Source organism: Pristiophorus japonicus, chromosome 21 (genome assembly GCF_044704955.1).
Source record: "Pristiophorus japonicus isolate sPriJap1 chromosome 21, sPriJap1.hap1, whole genome shotgun sequence".
Lineage (NCBI taxonomy): Eukaryota > Metazoa > Chordata > Chondrichthyes > Pristiophoridae > Pristiophorus > Pristiophorus japonicus.
Window position 1 is genome coordinate 35,267,236 of NC_091997.1, and position 16,897 is coordinate 35,284,132.

Genomic DNA, 16,897 nt, shown 5'->3' on the forward strand with positions numbered 1-16,897 from the left:
ACCCCCCTTCTCTCTTGGTGACCCCCCACCCCCCCCTTCTCTCTTGGTGACCCCCCACCCCCCCCTTCTCTCTTGGTGACCCCCCACCCCCCCCTTCTCTCTTGGTGACCCCCCCACCCCCCCCTTCTCTCTTGGTGACCCCCCACCCCCCCCTTCTCTCTTGGTGACCCCCCACCCCCCCTTCTCTCTTGGTGACCCCCCACCCCCCCCTTCTCTCTTGGTGACCCCCCACCCCCCCCTTCTCTCTTGGTGACCCCCCCACCCCCCCCTTCTCTCTTGGTGACCCCCCACCCCCCCCTTCTCTCTTGGTGACCCCCCACCCCCCCTTCTCTCTTGGTGACCCCCCACCCCCCCCTTCTCTCTTGGTGACCCCCCACCCCCCCCTTCTCTCTTGGTGACCCCCCACCCCCCCCTTCTCTCTTGGTGACCCCCCACCCCCCCCTTCTCTCTTGGTGACCCCCCACCCCCCCCTTCTCTCTTGGTGACCCCCCACCCCCCCCCTTCTCTCTTGGTGACCCCCCACCCCCCCCTTCTCTCTTGGTGACCCCCCACCCCCCCCTTCTCTCTTGGTGACCCCCCACCCCCCCCTTCTCTCTTGGTGACCCCCCACCCCCCCCTTCTCTCTTGGTGACCCCCCACCCCCCCCTTCTCTCTTGGTGACCCCCCACCCCCCCCTTCTCTCTTGGTGACCCCCCACCCCCCCCTTCTCTCTTGGTGACCCCCCCTTCTCTCTCGTTTCCTCTCCCCCTTCTCTCTTGGTGACCTCCCCCCCACCCCTCTCCCCCCCCCCCTCTCCCCCCCCACCCCTCTCCCCCCCCACCCCTCTCCCCCCCCACCCCTCTCCCCATCTCTCTTGGTGAACCCCCCCCCCCCTTCTCTCTTGGTGACCTCCCCCCCCGCCCTTTTCTCTTGGTGCCCTCCCCCCCCGCCCTTTTCTCTTGGTGACCTCCCCCCCGCCCTTCTCTCTTGGTGACCCCCCCCCCCTTCTCTCTTGGTGACCTCCCCCCCGCCCTTCTCTCTTGGTGACCTCCCCCCCGCCCTTCTCTCTTGGTTCCCCACCCCCCTTCTCTCTTGGTTCCCCCCCCCCCCCCTTCTCTCTTGGTTCCCCCCCCCCCCTTCTCTCTTGGTTCCCCCCCCCTTCTCTCTTGGTTCCCCCCCCCCCTTCTCTCTTGGTTCCCCCCCCCCCTTCTCTCTTGGTTCCCCCCCCCCCTTCTCTCTTGGTTCTCCCCCCCCTTCTCTCTTGGTTCTCCCCCCCTTCTCTCTTGGTTCTCCCCCTCCCTTCTCTCTTGGTTCTCCCCCCCCCCCCCTTCTCTCTTGGTTCCCCCCCCCCCCCTTCTCTCTTTGTTCCCCCCCCCCTTCTCTCTTGGTTCCCCCCCCCATCTCTCTTGGTTCTCCCCCCCCCTTCTCTCTTGGTTCTCCCCCCCCCCCTTCTCTCTTGGTTCTCCCCCCCCCTTCCTCTCTTGGTTCTCCCCCTCCCTTCTCTCTTGGTTCCCCCCCCTTCTCTCTTGGTTCCCCCCCCCCCTTCTCTCTTGGTTCCCCCCCCCCCTTCTCTCTTGGTTCCCCCCCTCCTTCTCTCTTGGTTCTCCCCCTCCCTTCTCTCTTGGTTCTCCCCTCCCCCCCCCTTCTCTCTTGGTTCTTCCCCCCCCCCCCCCCCCCCCCCTTCTCTCTTGGTGACCTCCCCCCCCCTTTTCTCTTGGTGACCTCCCCCCCGCCCTTCTCTCTTGGTGACCCCCCACCCCCCCCTTCTCTCTTGGTGACCCCCCACCCCCCCCTTCTCTCTTGGTGACCCCCCACCCCCCCCTTCTCTCTTGGTGACCCCCCACCCCCCCTTCTCTCTTGGTGACCCCCCACCCCCCCCTTCTCTCTTGGTGACCCCCCACCCCCCCCTTCTCTCTTGGTGACCCCCCACCCCCCCTTCTCTCTTGGTGACCCCCCACCCCCCCCTTCTCTCTTGGTGACCTCCCCCCCCCCTCCCTTCCCCCATCTCTCTTGGTGACCCCCCCTTCTCTCTCGTTTCCTCTCCCCCTTCTCTCTTGGTGACCTCCCCCCCACCCCTCTCCCCCCCCACCCCTCTCCCCATCTCTCTTGGTGACCCCCCCCCCCTTCTCTCTTGGTGACCTCCCCCCCGCCCTTTTCTCTTGGTGACCTCCCCCCGCCCTTCTCTCTTGGTGACCTCCCCCCCGCCCTTCTCTCTTGGTGACCTCCCCCCCGCCCTTCTCTCTTGGTGACCTCCCCCCCCGCCCTTCTCTCTCGGTGACCTCCCCCCCCCCCCCCTTCTCTCTTGGTTCTCCCCCCCCCCCCCCCTTCTCTCTTGGTTCTCCCCCCCCCCCCCCCTTCTCTCTTGGTTCCCCCCCCCCTTTCTCTCTTGGTTCCCCCCCCCCCCTTCTCTCTTGGTTCCCACCCCCCCTTCTCTCTTGGTTCTCCCCCCCCATCTCTCTTGGTTCCCCCCCCCCCTTCTCTCTTGGTTCTCCCCCCCCCTTCTCTCTTGGTTCTCCCCCCCCCCCCCCCTCTCTTGGTTCTCCCCCCCCCCCCCTTCTCTCTTGGTTCCCCCCCCCCTTCTCTCTTGGTTCCCCCCCCCCCATCTCTCTTGGTTCCCCCCCCCCCTTCTCTCTTGGTTCTCCCCCCCCTTCTCTCTTGGTTCCCCCCCCCCCATCTCTCTTGGTTCCCCCCCCCCCTTCTCTCTTGGTTCTCCCCCCCCTTCTCTCTTGGTTCTCCCCCTCCCTTCTCTCTTGGTTCCCCCCCCCCTTCTCTCTTGGTTCTCCCCCCCCCTTCTCTCTTGGTTCTCCCCCTCCCTTCTCTCTTGGTTCTCCCCCCCCCCCCCTTCTCTCTTGGTTCTCCCCCCCCCCTTCTCTCTTGGTTCTCCCCCCCCCCTTCTCTCTTGGTGACCTCCCCCCCCGCCCTTCTCTCTTGGTGACCTCCCCCCCGCCCTTCTCTCTTGGTGACCTCCCCCCCCGCCCTTCTCTCTTGGTGACCTCCCCCCCGCCCTTCTCTCTTGGTGACCTCCCCCCCGCCCTTCTCTCTTGGTGACCTCCCCCCCGCACTTCTCTCTTGGTGAGCTCCCCCCCGCCCTTCTCTCTCGGTGTCCTCCCCCCCCCCCTTCTCTCTTGGTTCCCCCCCCCCCATCTCTCTTGGTTCCCCCCCCCCTTCTCTCTTGGTTCTCCCCCCCCTTCTCTCTTGGTTCCCCCCCCCCATCTCTCTTGGTTCCCCCCCCCCCTTCTCTCTTGGTTCTCCCCCCCCTTCTCTCTTGGTTCTCCCCCTCCCTTCTCTCTTGGTTCCCCCCCCCCTTCTCTCTTGGTTCTCCCCCCCCTTCTCTCTTGGTTCTCCCCCCCCCTTCTCTCTTGGTTCTCCCCCTCCCTTCTCTCTTGGTTCTCCCCCCCCCCCCCTTCTCTCTTGGTTCTCCCCCCCCCCTTCTCTCTTGGTTCTCCCCCCCCCCCTTCTCTCTTGGTGACCTCCCCCCCCGCCCTTCTCTCTTGGTGACCTCCCCCCCGCCCTTCTCTCTTGGTGACCTCCCCCCCCGCCCTTCTCTCTTGGTGACCTCCCCCCCGCCCTTCTCTCTTGGTGACCTCCCCCCCGCCCTTCTCTCTTGGTGACCTCCCCCCCGCACTTCTCTCTTGGTGAGCTCCCCCCCGCCCTTCTCTCTCGGTGTCCTCCCCCCCCCCCTTCTCTCTTGGTTCCCCCCCCCCCATCTCTCTTGGTTCCCCCCCCCCTTCTCTCTTGGTTCTCCCCCCCCTTCTCTCTTGGTTCCCCCCCCCATCTCTCTTGGTTCCCCCCCCCCCTTCTCTCTTGGTTCTCCCCCCCCTTCTCTCTTGGTTCTCCCCCTCCCTTCTCTCTTGGTTCCCCCCCCCCTTCTCTCTTGGTTCTCCCCCCCCTTCTCTCTTGGTTCCCCCCCCCCATCTCTCTTGGTTCCCCCCCCCCCTTCTCTCTTGGTTCTCCCCCCCCTTCTCTCTTGGTTCTCCCCCTCCCTTCTCTCTTGGTTCTCCCCCCCTTCTCTCTTGGTTCCCCCCCCCCATCTCTCTTGGTTCCCCCCCCCCCTTCTCTCTTGGTTCTCCCCCTCCCTTCTCTCTTGGTTCTCCCCCCCCCCCCTTCTCTCTTGGTTCTCCCCCCCCCCCTTCTCTCTTGGTTCTCCCCCCCCCCTTCTCTCTTGGTGACCTCCCCCCCCGCCCTTCTCTCTTGGTGACCTCCCCCCCGCCCTTCTCTCTCGGTGTCCTCCCCCCCGCCCTTCTCTCTTGGTTCTCTTCCCCCCCCCCCCCCCTTCTCTCTCGGTTCTCTTCCCCCCCCCCCCCCCTTCTCTCTCGGTTCTCCCCCCCCCCCCCCCTTCTCTCTTGGTTCTCCCCCCCCCCCCCCCTTCTCTCTTGGTTCTCCCCCCCCCCCCCTTCTCTCTTGGTTCCCCCCCCCCCCCTTCTCTCTTGGTTCTCCCCCCCCCCCTTCTCTCTTGGTTCTCCCCCCCCCCCCTTCTCTCTTGGTTCTCCCCCCCCCCCTTCTCTCTTGGTTCCCCCCCCCCTTCTCTCTTGGTTCCCCCCCCCCCCCCCTTCTCTCTTGGTTCCCCCCCCCCTTCTCTCTTGGTTCCCCCCCCCCCCATCTCTCTTGGTTCCCCCCCCCCCCATCTCTCTTGGTTCCCCCCCCCCCTTCTCTCTTGGTTCTCCCCCTCCCTTCTCTCTTGGTTCCCCCCCCCCCCCTTCTCTCTTGGTTCTCCCCCCCCTTCTCTCTTGGTTCTCCCCCCCCTTCTCTCTTGGTTCTCCCCCTCCCTTCTCTCTTGGTTCTCCCCCCCCCCCCCCCTTCTCTCTTGGTGACCTCCCCCCCCGCCCTTCTCTCTTGGTGACCCCCCACCCCCCCCTTCTCTCTTGGTGACCTCCCCCCCCCCCCCTCCCTTCCCCCATCTCTCTTGGTGACCCCCCCTTCTCTCTCGTTTCCTCTCCCCCTTCTCTCTTGGTGACCTCCCCCCCACCCCTCTCCCCCCCCACCCCTCTCCCCATCTCTCTTAGTGACCCCCCCCCCCCTTCTCTCTTGGTGACCTCCCCCCCGCCCTTTTCTCTTGGTGACCTCCCCCCGCCCTTCTCTCTTGGTGACCTCCCCCCCCGCCCTTCTCTCTTGGTGACCTCCCCCCCCCCCCCTTCTCTCTTGGTTCTCCCTCCCCCCCTTCTCTCTTGGTTCTCCCCCCCCTTCTCTCTTGGTTCTCCCCCCCCTTCTCTCTTGGTTCTCCCCCCCCCCCCCCCCTTCTCTCTTGGTGACCTCCCCCCCCGCCCTTCTCTCTTGGTGACCTCCTCCCCGCCCTTCTCTCTTGGTGACCTCCCCCCCCGCCCTTCTCTCTTGGTGACCTCCTCCCCGCCCTTCTCTCTTGGTGACCTCCTCCCCGCCCTTCTCTCTTGGTGACCTCCCCCCCGCCCTTCTCTCTTGGTGACCTCCCCCCCGCCCTTCTCTCTTGGTGACCTCCTCCCCGCCCTTCTCTGTTGGTGACCTCCCCCCCGCCCTTCTCTCTTGGTGACCTCCCCCCCCGCCCTTCTCTCTTGGTGACCTCCCCCCCTTTTCTCTTGGTTTCCCCCCCCCCCCTTCTCTCTTGGTTCCCCCCCCCCTTCTCTCTTGGTTTCCCCCCCCCCCCTTTTCTCTCTCTCGGTGACCCCCCCACCGTGGCCCCTGTTTCTGATCGCCCCCCCCCCCCCCCCAGTGAACACTTGTTGACTGTCTCTCTCCACTCCGTAGCCACCTACGCGGCCGCCGTGCTGTTTCGGATATCGGAAGACAAGCCACAGGATTATCGCAAGCGGCTGTCGGTTGAGTTGACCAGCACGCTCTTCAAGAACGATCCAGCGGCCTGGGACGCGGTACGTCCGCCTGATCACGTACGGGCGCGTGCTCCCTGAGGCAAGATTGAAGCCCAGGGTTTAAAGGGATGGTGGCGGCGTGGATCTGGCACTGATTGCGAGACAGAGTGGTGAACGGTTGTTACGGACCGGAAGGGAGGTGTACAGTGCTCCCACAGGGGTTGGTGTTGGGACTACCGCTCTTTCCGATCTTGATTAATGACTTGGATTAGGTATACGGAGCACAATTTCAAAGTTTACAGATGGCACAAAACTTGGAAATGTAGTGAACAGTGAGGAGCATAGTAACAGACTTCCGAAGGACAGAGAGAGGCTGGTGAAATGGGCAGACATGAAATTTAACGCAGAGAAATGTGAAGTGATGCATTTTGGTAGGAAGAATGAGAGGCAATATGAACTAAATGATGCAATTTTAAAGAGGGTGCAGGAACAGAGAGCTGAGGGTGTATGTGTACAAAAGGTGAGGGGAGAGTGACTGTTGTTAACATCAAGGCAGCATTTGAGCGAGTGTGGCATCAAGGAGCCCTAGTAAAATTGAAGTCAATGGGAATCGGGGAAAACTCTTCACTGGCTGGTGTCATACCGAGCACAAAGGAAGATGGTTGTGGTGGTTGGAGGTCAATCATCTCAGCCCCTGGACATCGCTGCATGAGCTCCTCAGGGCAGTGCCCTCGGCCCAACCATCTTCAGCTGCTTCATCAATGACCTTCCCTCCATCATAAGGTCAGAAGTGGGGATGTTCGCTGATGACTGCACAGTGTTCAGTTCCATTCGAAACTCCTCAGTTAATGGAGCAGTCCTTACCCACATGCAGCAAGACCTAGACAACATTCAGTCTTGGGCTCATAAGTGGCAAATAACATTTGTGCCACACAAGTGTCAGGCAATGACTATCTCCAATAAACGAGAGTCTAACTACCTCCCCTTAATATTCACTGGCATTACCATCGCTGAATCCCCCACCATCAACATCCTGGGGGATCACCATACACCAGAAACTTAACTGGACCAGCCACAAATACTGTGGCAACAAGAGCAGGTCAGAGGCTGGGTATTCTGTGGCGAGTGTCTCACCACCTGACTCCCCAAAGCCTTTCCACCATCTACAAGGCACAAGTCAGGAGTGTGATGGAATACTCTCCACTTGCCTGGATGAGTGCAGCTCCAATAACACTCAAGAAGCTCGACACTATCCAGGACAAAGCAGCCTCAATCCACCAGCTTCAATAATTCACTCCCTCCACCACCGGCGCACTGTGGCTGCAGTGTGCAGCATCTACAAGATGCACTGCAGCAACTCGCCAAGGCTTTGACAGCACCTCCCAAACCCGCAACCTCTACCACCTCGAAGAACAAGGGCAGTAGGTGCATGGGGACACCATCACCTCAAAGTTCTCCAACCATCCCGACTTGGAAATATAATCGACCGTTCCTTCATCATCGCTGGGTCAAAATCCTGGAACTGCCTCCCTAACAGCACTGTGGGACTGCAGCGGTTCTGGAAGGCGGCTCACCGTCACCTTGATGAATTGTGATAGAGGAAATAATGAGAAACTGGTAACCAGAGCACATGGATTTATGGTAACTGGCAAGAGCCAGAAGAAGAGATGAGAATTTTTTAATGCAGCGAGTTGTGATCTGGAGTGAGCTGCCTGAAAGGGCGGTGGAAGCATAGCAACATTCAACGGGAAATTGGATAAATAGAATCATAGAAGTTTATGGCACAGAAGGAGGCCATTTGGCCTATCGTGTCCACGCTGGCCAAAGAGCTACCCAGCTTATTCCTATTTTCCAGCTCTTGATCCATAGGCCCTGTAGGTTACGGCACTTCAAGGTGCACATCCAAGTATTTTTTAAATGTGGTGAGGGTTTCTGCCTCTACCACCCTTTCAGGCCGTGAGTTCCAGACACCCACACCCTCTGGGTGAAAAAGGTTCTCCTCAAATCCCCTCTAAACCTCCGACCAATTACTTTCCATCTTTGTCCCCTGGTTATTGACCCCTCTGCTAAGGGGAATATGTCCTTCCTATCCACTCTACCTAGGCCCTTCAATTTTATACACCTCAATTAAATCTACCCTCTGCCTCCTCTGTTCCACTGAAAACAACCCCTACCTATCCAATCTTTGCAAATACATGAAGGTGAAAAATGTGCAGGGCTATGGGGAATGGGCAGGGAGTGGGACTGATTGGATCGCTCTGTCACAGAGCCGGCACAGGCATGATAGGCCCAATGGCCCCCTCCTGTGCTGTATCATTCTATTCTCTTCCTGAACCCACTGATTCTGGGTGTCTATGTTCAAATGGTCGTTCTTCCTGCATGAGCCGAGCTGGGGGGGGGGGGATGGAAAACCAGTCTGGCAATACCTTACCCGATCGCACTCGCTCATTTGAAAGTAGAACGAACTTGGATTGATACAGTACCTTTCTCAATCTCAACAGTCCAAAAAAGCTTCACAGCCAATGAAGTACTTTGTGAAGTGCAGTCACTGTTGTAATGTAGGAAACACGGCAGCCAATTTACACACGGCAAGCTCCCACAAACAGCAATGTTTTAATAGCCAGATAATCTGTTTTGATGTTGATTGAGGGATAAATATCAGCCAGGTCACCGGGGAGAACTCCCCTGCTCTTTGAAATATTGCCATGGGATCTTTATGACCACCTGAGAGACCAGACGACGTCTCGGTTTAACATCTCTCCGAAAGACGGCCCCTCCGACAGTGCGGCGCTCCCTCAGCGCCGCCCCTCCGACAGTGCGGCGCTCCCTCAGCGCCGCCCCTCCGACAGTGCGGCGCTCCCTCAGCGCCGCCCCTCCGACAGTGCGGCGCTCCCTCAGCGCCGCCCCTCCGACAGTGCGGCGCTCCCTCAGCGCCGCCCCTCCGACAGTGCGGCGCTCCCTCAGCGCCGCCCCTCCGACAGTGCGGCGCTCCCTCAGCGCCGCCCCTCCGACAGTGCGGCGCTCCCTCAGCGCCGCCCCTCCGACAGTGCGGCGCTCCCTCAGCGCCGCCCCTCCGACAGTGCGGCGCTCCCTCAGCGCTACACTAGGAGTGCCAGCCGAGGTTATGTGCTTCAGTCTCTGGAGTGGGGGCTTGAACCCACAACCTTCTGACTCTGGCAAGAGTCCGACCCACTGAGCCACGGCTGACATTTGATGGGGCAGTAACTGGTGTCCTGCTGTGTAATGAGAGTTGAGCTTTCTGGAGGGGGGTTTAACGATGTGCTGAAGAGGGGGCATGGGGGTTCTCTCAAGGCTGAACAAAAGAGGGACAATTGTGAGTAAACGTCCCTCCATGGGATAGTCTGGCATTTCGTCCGCTCTCCAAACTTGTCCCAAGTCAGCAGCGCTGGTGGGAGTGGGTGCCCTACGTGTGTCGGGGGAGAGGGCATCAAGAAGGGACGAGGGGAGTTGGCGAGGAGGCATTCCTACTGCGTTCCTTCTAACACTTTGTTCTTTACCTTCACTAGGCTGAGCGATTGATGGCTGCAGATGCTTACCATGATGGTAAGTGTGACACTAGCTCACATGCAGTGAGACCCGCTGTTTACTGGCGGGGGGCGCGGGGGGAGGGGAGTGCAGAGATGCTCTGGGAACCACATCAACCCTGTGGGAGTCTGGTCCTTGCACTCGATCTGCTGACTGCTCTCAGCGCGCAAATGACTGGACTGCAGGGGTTCTGGGCCAAGAGATTTGAGCAGATTGTTGGTTCCTAAAAAAGATGGAGATTGAACGACCCTGGGACACGTTGGAGGCAGTCACAGGAGTCCTGACTGGGAGGGAGGTGAGGTTCCCCAAGTTAACTGTTGTTGGTTTGGCTCCGTTAGGGATTCTGATTGCACCTTTTAATGCAAGACTTAATTAAAAAGTATTTTCTCTCTGTTTGCTGAGGTAGAATCCAACAGGAATTACGTTGGTTATGAGAACACCGAGGGTGAGCAGGAGCAGGAGCTGATAAATGCTGTGGAGCTGGACGGGCATTACCCAGTGAACATGTTGCCCGTTGAGCAACTGAGCCAATACAGATCCTAGGCTTCACCCGGCATTCCGCAAGGTACGCACCAGGCTGCTCCCCTGGAGAGCCGGCAATTGGGCAAATTGTCAAACCTCCATGGGGAGGGAGGAAGAGGCGGGAGGGAGGGAGGGAGGAAGAAGAGACCGGGGGGGAGGGATGGAGGGAGGAGAGAGGGAGAGGCGGGGGAGGGAGAGGCGGGGGTGGAGAGGGAGAGATGTGGGGGAGGGGGTGGAGAGGGAGAGATGTGGGGGAGGGAGATATGGGGAGGCTAAACACCAGAATGACAGACTTGCATTTCTATAGCGCCTTTCACAACTTCAGGATGTCCCAAAGTGCTTTACAACCAGTGAAGTACTCTTGAAATGCAGGCACAGTTGTAATGTAGGAAACATGTCAGCCAATTTGTGCACAGCAAGTTGCCACAAACAGCGATAATGACTAGCTAGTCTGGTTTTAGTGATGTTGGTTGAGAGATAAATATTGGCCAGGAAGAGAGCACTCGCCTGCTATTCAAATAATGCCATGGGATCTTTTATGTCCACCTGAGCGGGTAGACGGGACCTCTGTTTTACGTCTCATCCAAAAGACGGCCCCTTCGACCGTGCGGCCCCTCCCTCAGCGCCGGCCCCTCCCTCAGCGTCGCCCAGTGTCCGCCCGGATTTTTGTGCCTCAGTCTCGAGTGGGATTTGAACCCACAACCTTCTACGGCGAGTGCGTGACCCACTGAGCCACGGCTGATGCCGCTCTACACACATTCTCTCTACTTTTGGAGACCAGCCCTATTCTTCTCTGCCCCTGGCCTGTGTTGAGTCGAGGGTTACAGTTTGCCTGTAAGACTCTAGGTTAGGGGGGAAGGTGCAACCAGCCGATGCTCGTGCTCTCCCGTTGCTGTGCGGCGACATCCATGAGGGCAGGGTCGGTCGTGGCCGCGAAGCTCTCTATATTTCAATAACTTGGGCGCACCCTTGGGGGGGGGGGGGGGGGGTGGTGCGGCAGGTTATGGTGAGACACACGCGGGTATTGGTACCCCTCCTCAGAACCTGTACCCCAGAAAGAGTCGGTGCTTTCAGGGATAGAGGGGGAGACAACTGGAAAGTGCAGTAAGAGGGAGGGAAATGTTACCCCTGCTCTGTGAGCAGATGCAGGGTTCTGCAGCTGAAAGCTTCTTTGCGCTCTGCTGCTCAATCTGAAGATGACTGGTGTGATGAGTAAACAGCCGGGAGGCGAGAATTGGCACTAATGGACGAGAGTTTTTTTTTTCCCTGAATGACTTTGTTCTGTTGCTTTGCCGATTGTGACTTTGATCTTTTCTCTCTGCAGCCTTGAAGAGCAGATGAGGTTGAGGAGCGATGGGCAAGACTGCTTTTAACAGAATGTGTGTGTGTGTATGTGTGGCAGAGATTTGGATGTTGGAGAACAGAAGCCGAACGCATTATCCCAAACCTTTCAGCGTGGGACTAATTGAGGAAATTTTGGTGTCAGAGATGATTTGAGTGAGCGAGCTCCAATCTGTCTAAAGGTTTTAGTTCTATTTAAGCAGCTTCTCTAATATGGGCTTCACATTTTTAAATAGAAAAATTAATCTTTCCATGGAAAACCCCTTTTCTGAGCTTCATGTTCAAAGCTGCATTTTACCAAAGGATTTTTTTTAACCAGTTTCATTCTAGTTTTAGAATATTATGGGGCACATTTACTTAATGTTTCGACTCGGTTTCTAGATAGCACAAATAACTGAGTGTGGGTGGAGACAGCGCATTGTGTAACTGGTGAGGTTTGAACTGTTCCCTCCTGGTCCCTGAGGCCTCTGCTCACGGCAGCAAAACTAAACCTTCATTCTCACTCGCACTTACACTCGCCTCGCCGATTCTTTGCCGACTGGAGCGATTGTTCTCCCGGGGGAGTGAGAATTAATAAATGATGATCAGAAAGGTTTTTCTTGTTGAATCAATTAACTTCAAATTAGCAGAGGGATCCGGGCGGCTTTCATTTTTAAAATGAGCCGCGGATCGGAATGGGGCCGAGATTTGAATAAAACTGAACTGCAGGCCAATGGAGGGAGTCCAATCGGCGGGGGTGGGGGAGAGACTGGGAGACGGGGACAATCTGTCTGCGGTTTGATCTGCAGTTGACTCATGGCCACGGGTCCTCCCGAGGTGTGCGTAAGCGAGGCAGTGTAGAAGGGGTTAATGTATTGACGCAGTGTCTATCCGATTTATTGATCTTTATATTAATGGTGGCTGGTGTTTTGTGCGGTTTTCTGCTGTAACCATTTTAAACAGCTTGGCAGACTAATTGCTGTTTCCTGAAATTGTAAAGAGTATGGTGATGCAGGTCATTCATACACAGCATGGTTTCAATAAACCACCTTTGATAACATGTAAGTTTTTGTAAAAAGCAAATTAAAAGCAATATACCACATTGTTTTGGCTTCTGACTTTTTTTAAGAAATGTCACAAAGAACTTGAACATGAAACAGAGAAAATGACAACTAGGTTGACAGCCCATGTCGTCGTCGTCGTCGTCGTCATCATCATCGGCGGTCCCTCGAAGTGCGGATGATTTGCTTCCACGCCAAAAAAGGATAAATCCACAGGTGTTTCAATGAAGGACCTAATAATCCAGTTCCTGAACTACATCCTGAAGGGTGGAAGATACCTGTGCGTGGATTTTCTTAGTGTAGTGGCTGTTGCACACCAGCCACCACACGGGCTTGACAGAGCTAGGCCTTTATCCACTGGCAAGGATTAACCAAGATGACTAGAGACCAGCTCTGCTGCACGGGCCTAGTGCGCTCACATATTGCAGTATGGGCTGACCCGTGCTGCCCCAGGGCCCTCTCCTCTCCTCCCCGAACTCGCGGCTCTCCTGGGCCCCAAATGCGTCCCTCTACAGTCTCGCCGTTCCTGCTGAATCTGCCCAAGCTCCAATCAGTAATCTGGACATTGATGACGTCACTCTTCGCTGCCGTAGCCCTCCTGCACCAGCTCGCGCCGTACCTTGAAGTGGTACACCATCACGCTGCCCAGGGCAGCTTCTTTTTATGGCCCCGACCTGCTGCTGATGGTCTCTCGCAGGTCGGGGCTGCCATGCTGCCCACTCATTGAATCCCCTCCCACAGCCCATGGACACTCTCCCCACCCATTGAATCTCCAACGGGAAGGATCTGTATAAATAATCCTCGATCTCCAAAGATAATCAAGCAGATCTCTCTAGGAAGAGGTGGAGGTCTTTCAGCCCCTTGAACCTGTTCCCCAATTCGATTGGATCATGGCTGATCTGTATCTGAGCTCCATTTACCTGCCTTGGCTCCATATTCCTTGACGCCCTCGCCTAAAAAAAAAATGGAGCTATCTCGGTCTTGAAAGTTCCAATTGATCCCAAATATCCAAACTTGCACTCCCCTTAGCGTAGAAAAAAGATCAGAGCTTCTGTACCTGCCCCTCATCCAGCTGAGGAAATGAGGCTTGCTCAAATAATTTCTCCATTTCGGAGTCCGTCGCGGAGCGTACTGCCCCCTGCCCCCCCACCCCCTCCCGGCCACTGGATGAACTGAAACTGGGAAGGAATGTAATCTGTGGAGGCAGGAAATCTCACTAATCGCTTAGTCATTGCAACATTCCTGCAGTCAGAGGGGGCAAAGTTCAAGTTTAATGGTGACTCCCTAGTAAACAGGATTTAGTTTGTAGATATTCAGTGAGCAAGGTTGCTGACTCTGCCTGTGATGCACAGAAAGGCGAGGGTCTGAACCAGAGCAGGAGCCTGTAACTCGCTCTGAGGCTGATCTACAAAACCACAAGATTCCAGCCAGCCAGAGTGTCTCTATTGTTTTCATCTTTTGCTTGAGGTGTCCAACCAATGTGTTTTTCTCCGGCTGTGGGAGCTGGGGAGGGGGTCGTCGGCTGGATTTGATGCTGCACATTAAGTGAAACCACTGAGATCATTTCAGCTCTTCAAACTCGGCATTGCCCAAACAATCGCTGCCCCGCACTGGGCCGAACCTGTGCTCCAGTGCGCTCAGTAATTGCCCCCTGAGGCAAGGGGCTCACTCAGTAATCTAACTTCCCCTCGTCTGTGCACAGAGCTGGGTCTTTTGTGTTGCCGGCGTGCACTGTTTGATCAGGATTGCACTCAGCAATCTTGTGTTCTTCCTCTCAGGAGTCGGGGTGGGGGTGGGGAGAGTTGGGCTGGGGGGGGGGGAAGGGGAGAGTCGGGGTGAGGGTGGGGAGAGTCGGGCTGGGAGGGGGTGGGGACATTCGGGCTGGGAAGGGGGTGTGAGTTGGGTGGGGGCTGTGGGGGGTGTGAGTTGGGACGGGGGCTGTGGGGAGGTGAGTTGGAAAGGGGGCTGTGGGGGGGTGAGTTGGGAAGGGGGGGAGTGGAGGTGGGAAGGGGGGGAGTGGAGGTGGGAAGGGGGGGAGTGGGGTGGAGTTGGATGGGTGGGGGAGAAGAGAGTTGGGAAGGAAGGGGTGGGTGGGGGAGAAGAGAGTTGGGAAGGAAGGGGTGGGTGGGGGAGAAGAGAGTTGGGAAGGAAGGGGTGGGTGGGGGAGAAGAGAGTTGGGAAGGAAGGGGTGGGTGGGGGAGAAGAGAGTTGGGAAGGAAGGGGTGGGTGGGGGAGAAGAGAGTTGGGAAGGAAGGGGTGGGTGGGGGAGAAGAGAGTTGGGAAGGAAGGGGTGGGTGGGGGAGAAGAGAGTTGGGAAGGAAGGGGTGGGTGGGGGAGAAGAGAGTTGGGAAGGAAGGGGTGGGTGGGGGAGAAGAGAGTTGGGAAGGAAGGGGTGGGTGGGGGAGAAGAGAGTTGGGAAGGAAGGGGTGGGTGGGGGAGAAGAGAGTTGGGAAGGAAGGGGTGGGTGGGGGAGAAGAGAGTTGGGAAGGAAGGGGTGGGTGGGGGAGAAGAGAGTTGGGAAGGAAGGGGTGGGTGGGGGAGAAGAGAGTTGGGAAGGAAGGGGTGGGTGGGGGAGAAGAGAGTTGGGAAGGAAGGGGTGGGTGGGGGAGAAGAGAGTTGGGAAGGAAGGGGTGGGTGGGGGAGAAGAGAGTTGGGAAGGAAGGGGTGGGTGGGGGAGAAGAGAGTTGGGAAGGAAGGGGTGGGTGGGGGAGAAGAGAGTTGGGAAGGAAGGGGTGGGTGGGGGAGAAGAGAGTTGGGAAGGAAGGGGTGGGTGGGGGAGAAGAGAGTTGGGAAGGAAGGGGTGGGTGGGGGAGAAGAGAGTTGGGAAGGAAGGGGTGGGTGGGGGAGAAGAGAGTTGGGAAGGAAGGGGTGGGTGGGGGAGAAGAGAGTTGGGAAGGAAGGGGTGGGGGGGGAGAAGAGAGTTGGGAAGGAAGGGGTGGGTGGGGGAGAAGAGAGTTGGGAAGGAAGGGGTGGGTGGGGGAGAAGAGTTGGGAAGGAAGGGGTGGGTGGGGGAGAAGAGAGTTGGGAAGGAAGGGGTGGGTGGGGGAGAAGAGAGTTGGGAAGAAGAAGGGGTGGGTGGGGGGAGAAGAGAGTTGGGAAGGAAGGGGTGGGTGGGGGAGAAGAGAGTTGGGAAGGAAGGGGGGGTGGGGGAGCCGAGCGTTGGGCAGGACGGGTGGGGTGGGGAGCCGCGAGTTGGGGGTTGGGAAGGAAGGGGTGGGTGGGGGAGAAGAGAGTTGGGAAGGAAGGGGTGGGTGGGGGAGAAGAGAGTTGGGAAGGAAGGGGTGGGTGGGGGAGAAGAGAGTTGGGAAGGAAGGGGTGGGTGGGGGAGAAGAGAGTTGGGAAGGAAGGGGTGGGTGGGGGAGAAGAGAGTTGGGAAGGAAGGGGTGGGTGGGGGAGAAGAGAGTTGGGAAGGAAGGGGTGGGTGGGGGAGAAGAGAGTTGGGAAGGAAGGGGTGGGTGGGGGAGAAGAGAGTTGGGAAGGAAGGGGTGGGTGGGGGAGAAGAGAGTTGGGAAGGAAGGGGTGGGTGGGGGAGAAGAGAGTTGGGAAGGAAGGGGTGGGTGGGGGAGAAGAGAGTTGGGAAGGAAGGGGTGGGTGGGGGAGAAGAGAGTTGGGAAGGAAGGGGTGGGTGGGGGAGAAGAGAGTTGGGAAGGAAGGGGTGGGTGGGGGAGAAGAGAGTTGGGAAGGAAGGGGTGGGTGGGGGAGAAGAGAGTTGGGAAGGAAGGGGTGGGTGGGGGAGAAGAGAGTTGGGAAGGAAGGGGTGGGTGGGGGAGAAGAGAGTTGGGAAGGAAGGGGTGGGTGGGGGAGAAGAGAGTTGGGAAGGAAGGGGTGGGTGGGGGAGAAGAGAGTTGGGAAGGAAGGGGTGGGTGGGGGAGAAGAGAGTTGGGAAGGAAGGGGTGGGTGGGGGAGAAGAGAGTTGGGAAGGAAGGGGTGGGTGGGGGAGAAGAGAGTTGGGAAGGAAGAGTTGGGGATAGGAGGTGGGGTGAGTTGGGAAGTGGGAGTGAGTTGGCAAGGGGAGGTGGGGGTGGGGTGAGTTGGGAAGTGGGAGTGAGTTGGCAAGGGGAGGTGGAAGTGGGAGTGAGTTGGCAAGGGGAGGTGGGGGTGGGGTGAGTTGGGAAGGGGTGGTGGGGGTGAGTTGGGAATGGGGGGGTGGGGTGAGTTGGGAATGGGGTTGAGGGTGAGTTGGGAAGATGGGGGTGGGGGTGAGTTGGGAATGGGGTTGAGGGTGAGTTGGGAATGGGGGTGGGGGTGAGTTGGGAAGGGGGGCTTGAGGGGGGTGAGTTGGGAAGGGGGGCTTGAGGGGGGTGAGTTGGGAAGGGGGGCTTGAGGGGGGTGAGTAGGGAAGGGGGGTGAGTTGGGAGGGGGGTGAGTTGGGAAGCGGGGTGAGTTGGGAGGGTGGTGAGTTGGGAAGGGGGGGTGGAGTTGGGAAGGGGGGGTGGAGGGGTGGAGTTGGGAAGGGGGGCTTGGGAGGTGGAGTTGTGAAGGAGGGCTTGGGGTGGTGAATTGGGAAGGGGGGGCTTGGGGGTGGAGTTCGGAAGGGGGGCTTGGGGGGTGAGTTGGGAAGGGGGGCTTGGGGGGTGAGTTGGGAAGGGGGGCTTGGGGGGTGAGTTGGGAAGGGGGGCTTGGAGGGTGGAGTTGGGAAGGGATTGGGGTGTGAGTTGGGAAGGGGGGCTTTGGGGGATGAGTTGGGGG

At 58.6% G+C, this 16,897-nt stretch overlaps 2 protein-coding genes across 3 annotated transcripts in view; both read left to right on the top strand.

The window, feature by feature from the left end:
• Positions 1-12,249, top strand: part of LOC139233933 (catenin beta-1-like) — a 62,360-nt gene extending 50,111 nt beyond the window's left edge. For both annotated transcript variants that reach the window (XM_070864617.1, XM_070864616.1), the window contains exons 12-15: positions 5,698-5,819; positions 9,287-9,323; positions 9,712-9,870; positions 11,152-12,249. In XM_070864617.1, coding sequence (XP_070720718.1) covers positions 5,698-5,819; positions 9,287-9,323; positions 9,712-9,848 — 296 coding nt within the window. In that variant the 3' untranslated portion in view covers positions 9,849-9,870; positions 11,152-12,249. The remainder of the gene's footprint in view (positions 1-5,697; positions 5,820-9,286; positions 9,324-9,711; positions 9,871-11,151) is intronic.
• Positions 12,151-16,897, top strand: part of LOC139233512 (trafficking kinesin-binding protein 1-like) — a 59,562-nt gene continuing 54,815 nt past the window's right edge. Inside the window, exon 1 of the mRNA XM_070863914.1 lies at positions 12,151-12,208. Coding sequence (XP_070720015.1) covers positions 12,151-12,208 — 58 coding nt within the window. The remainder of the gene's footprint in view (positions 12,209-16,897) is intronic.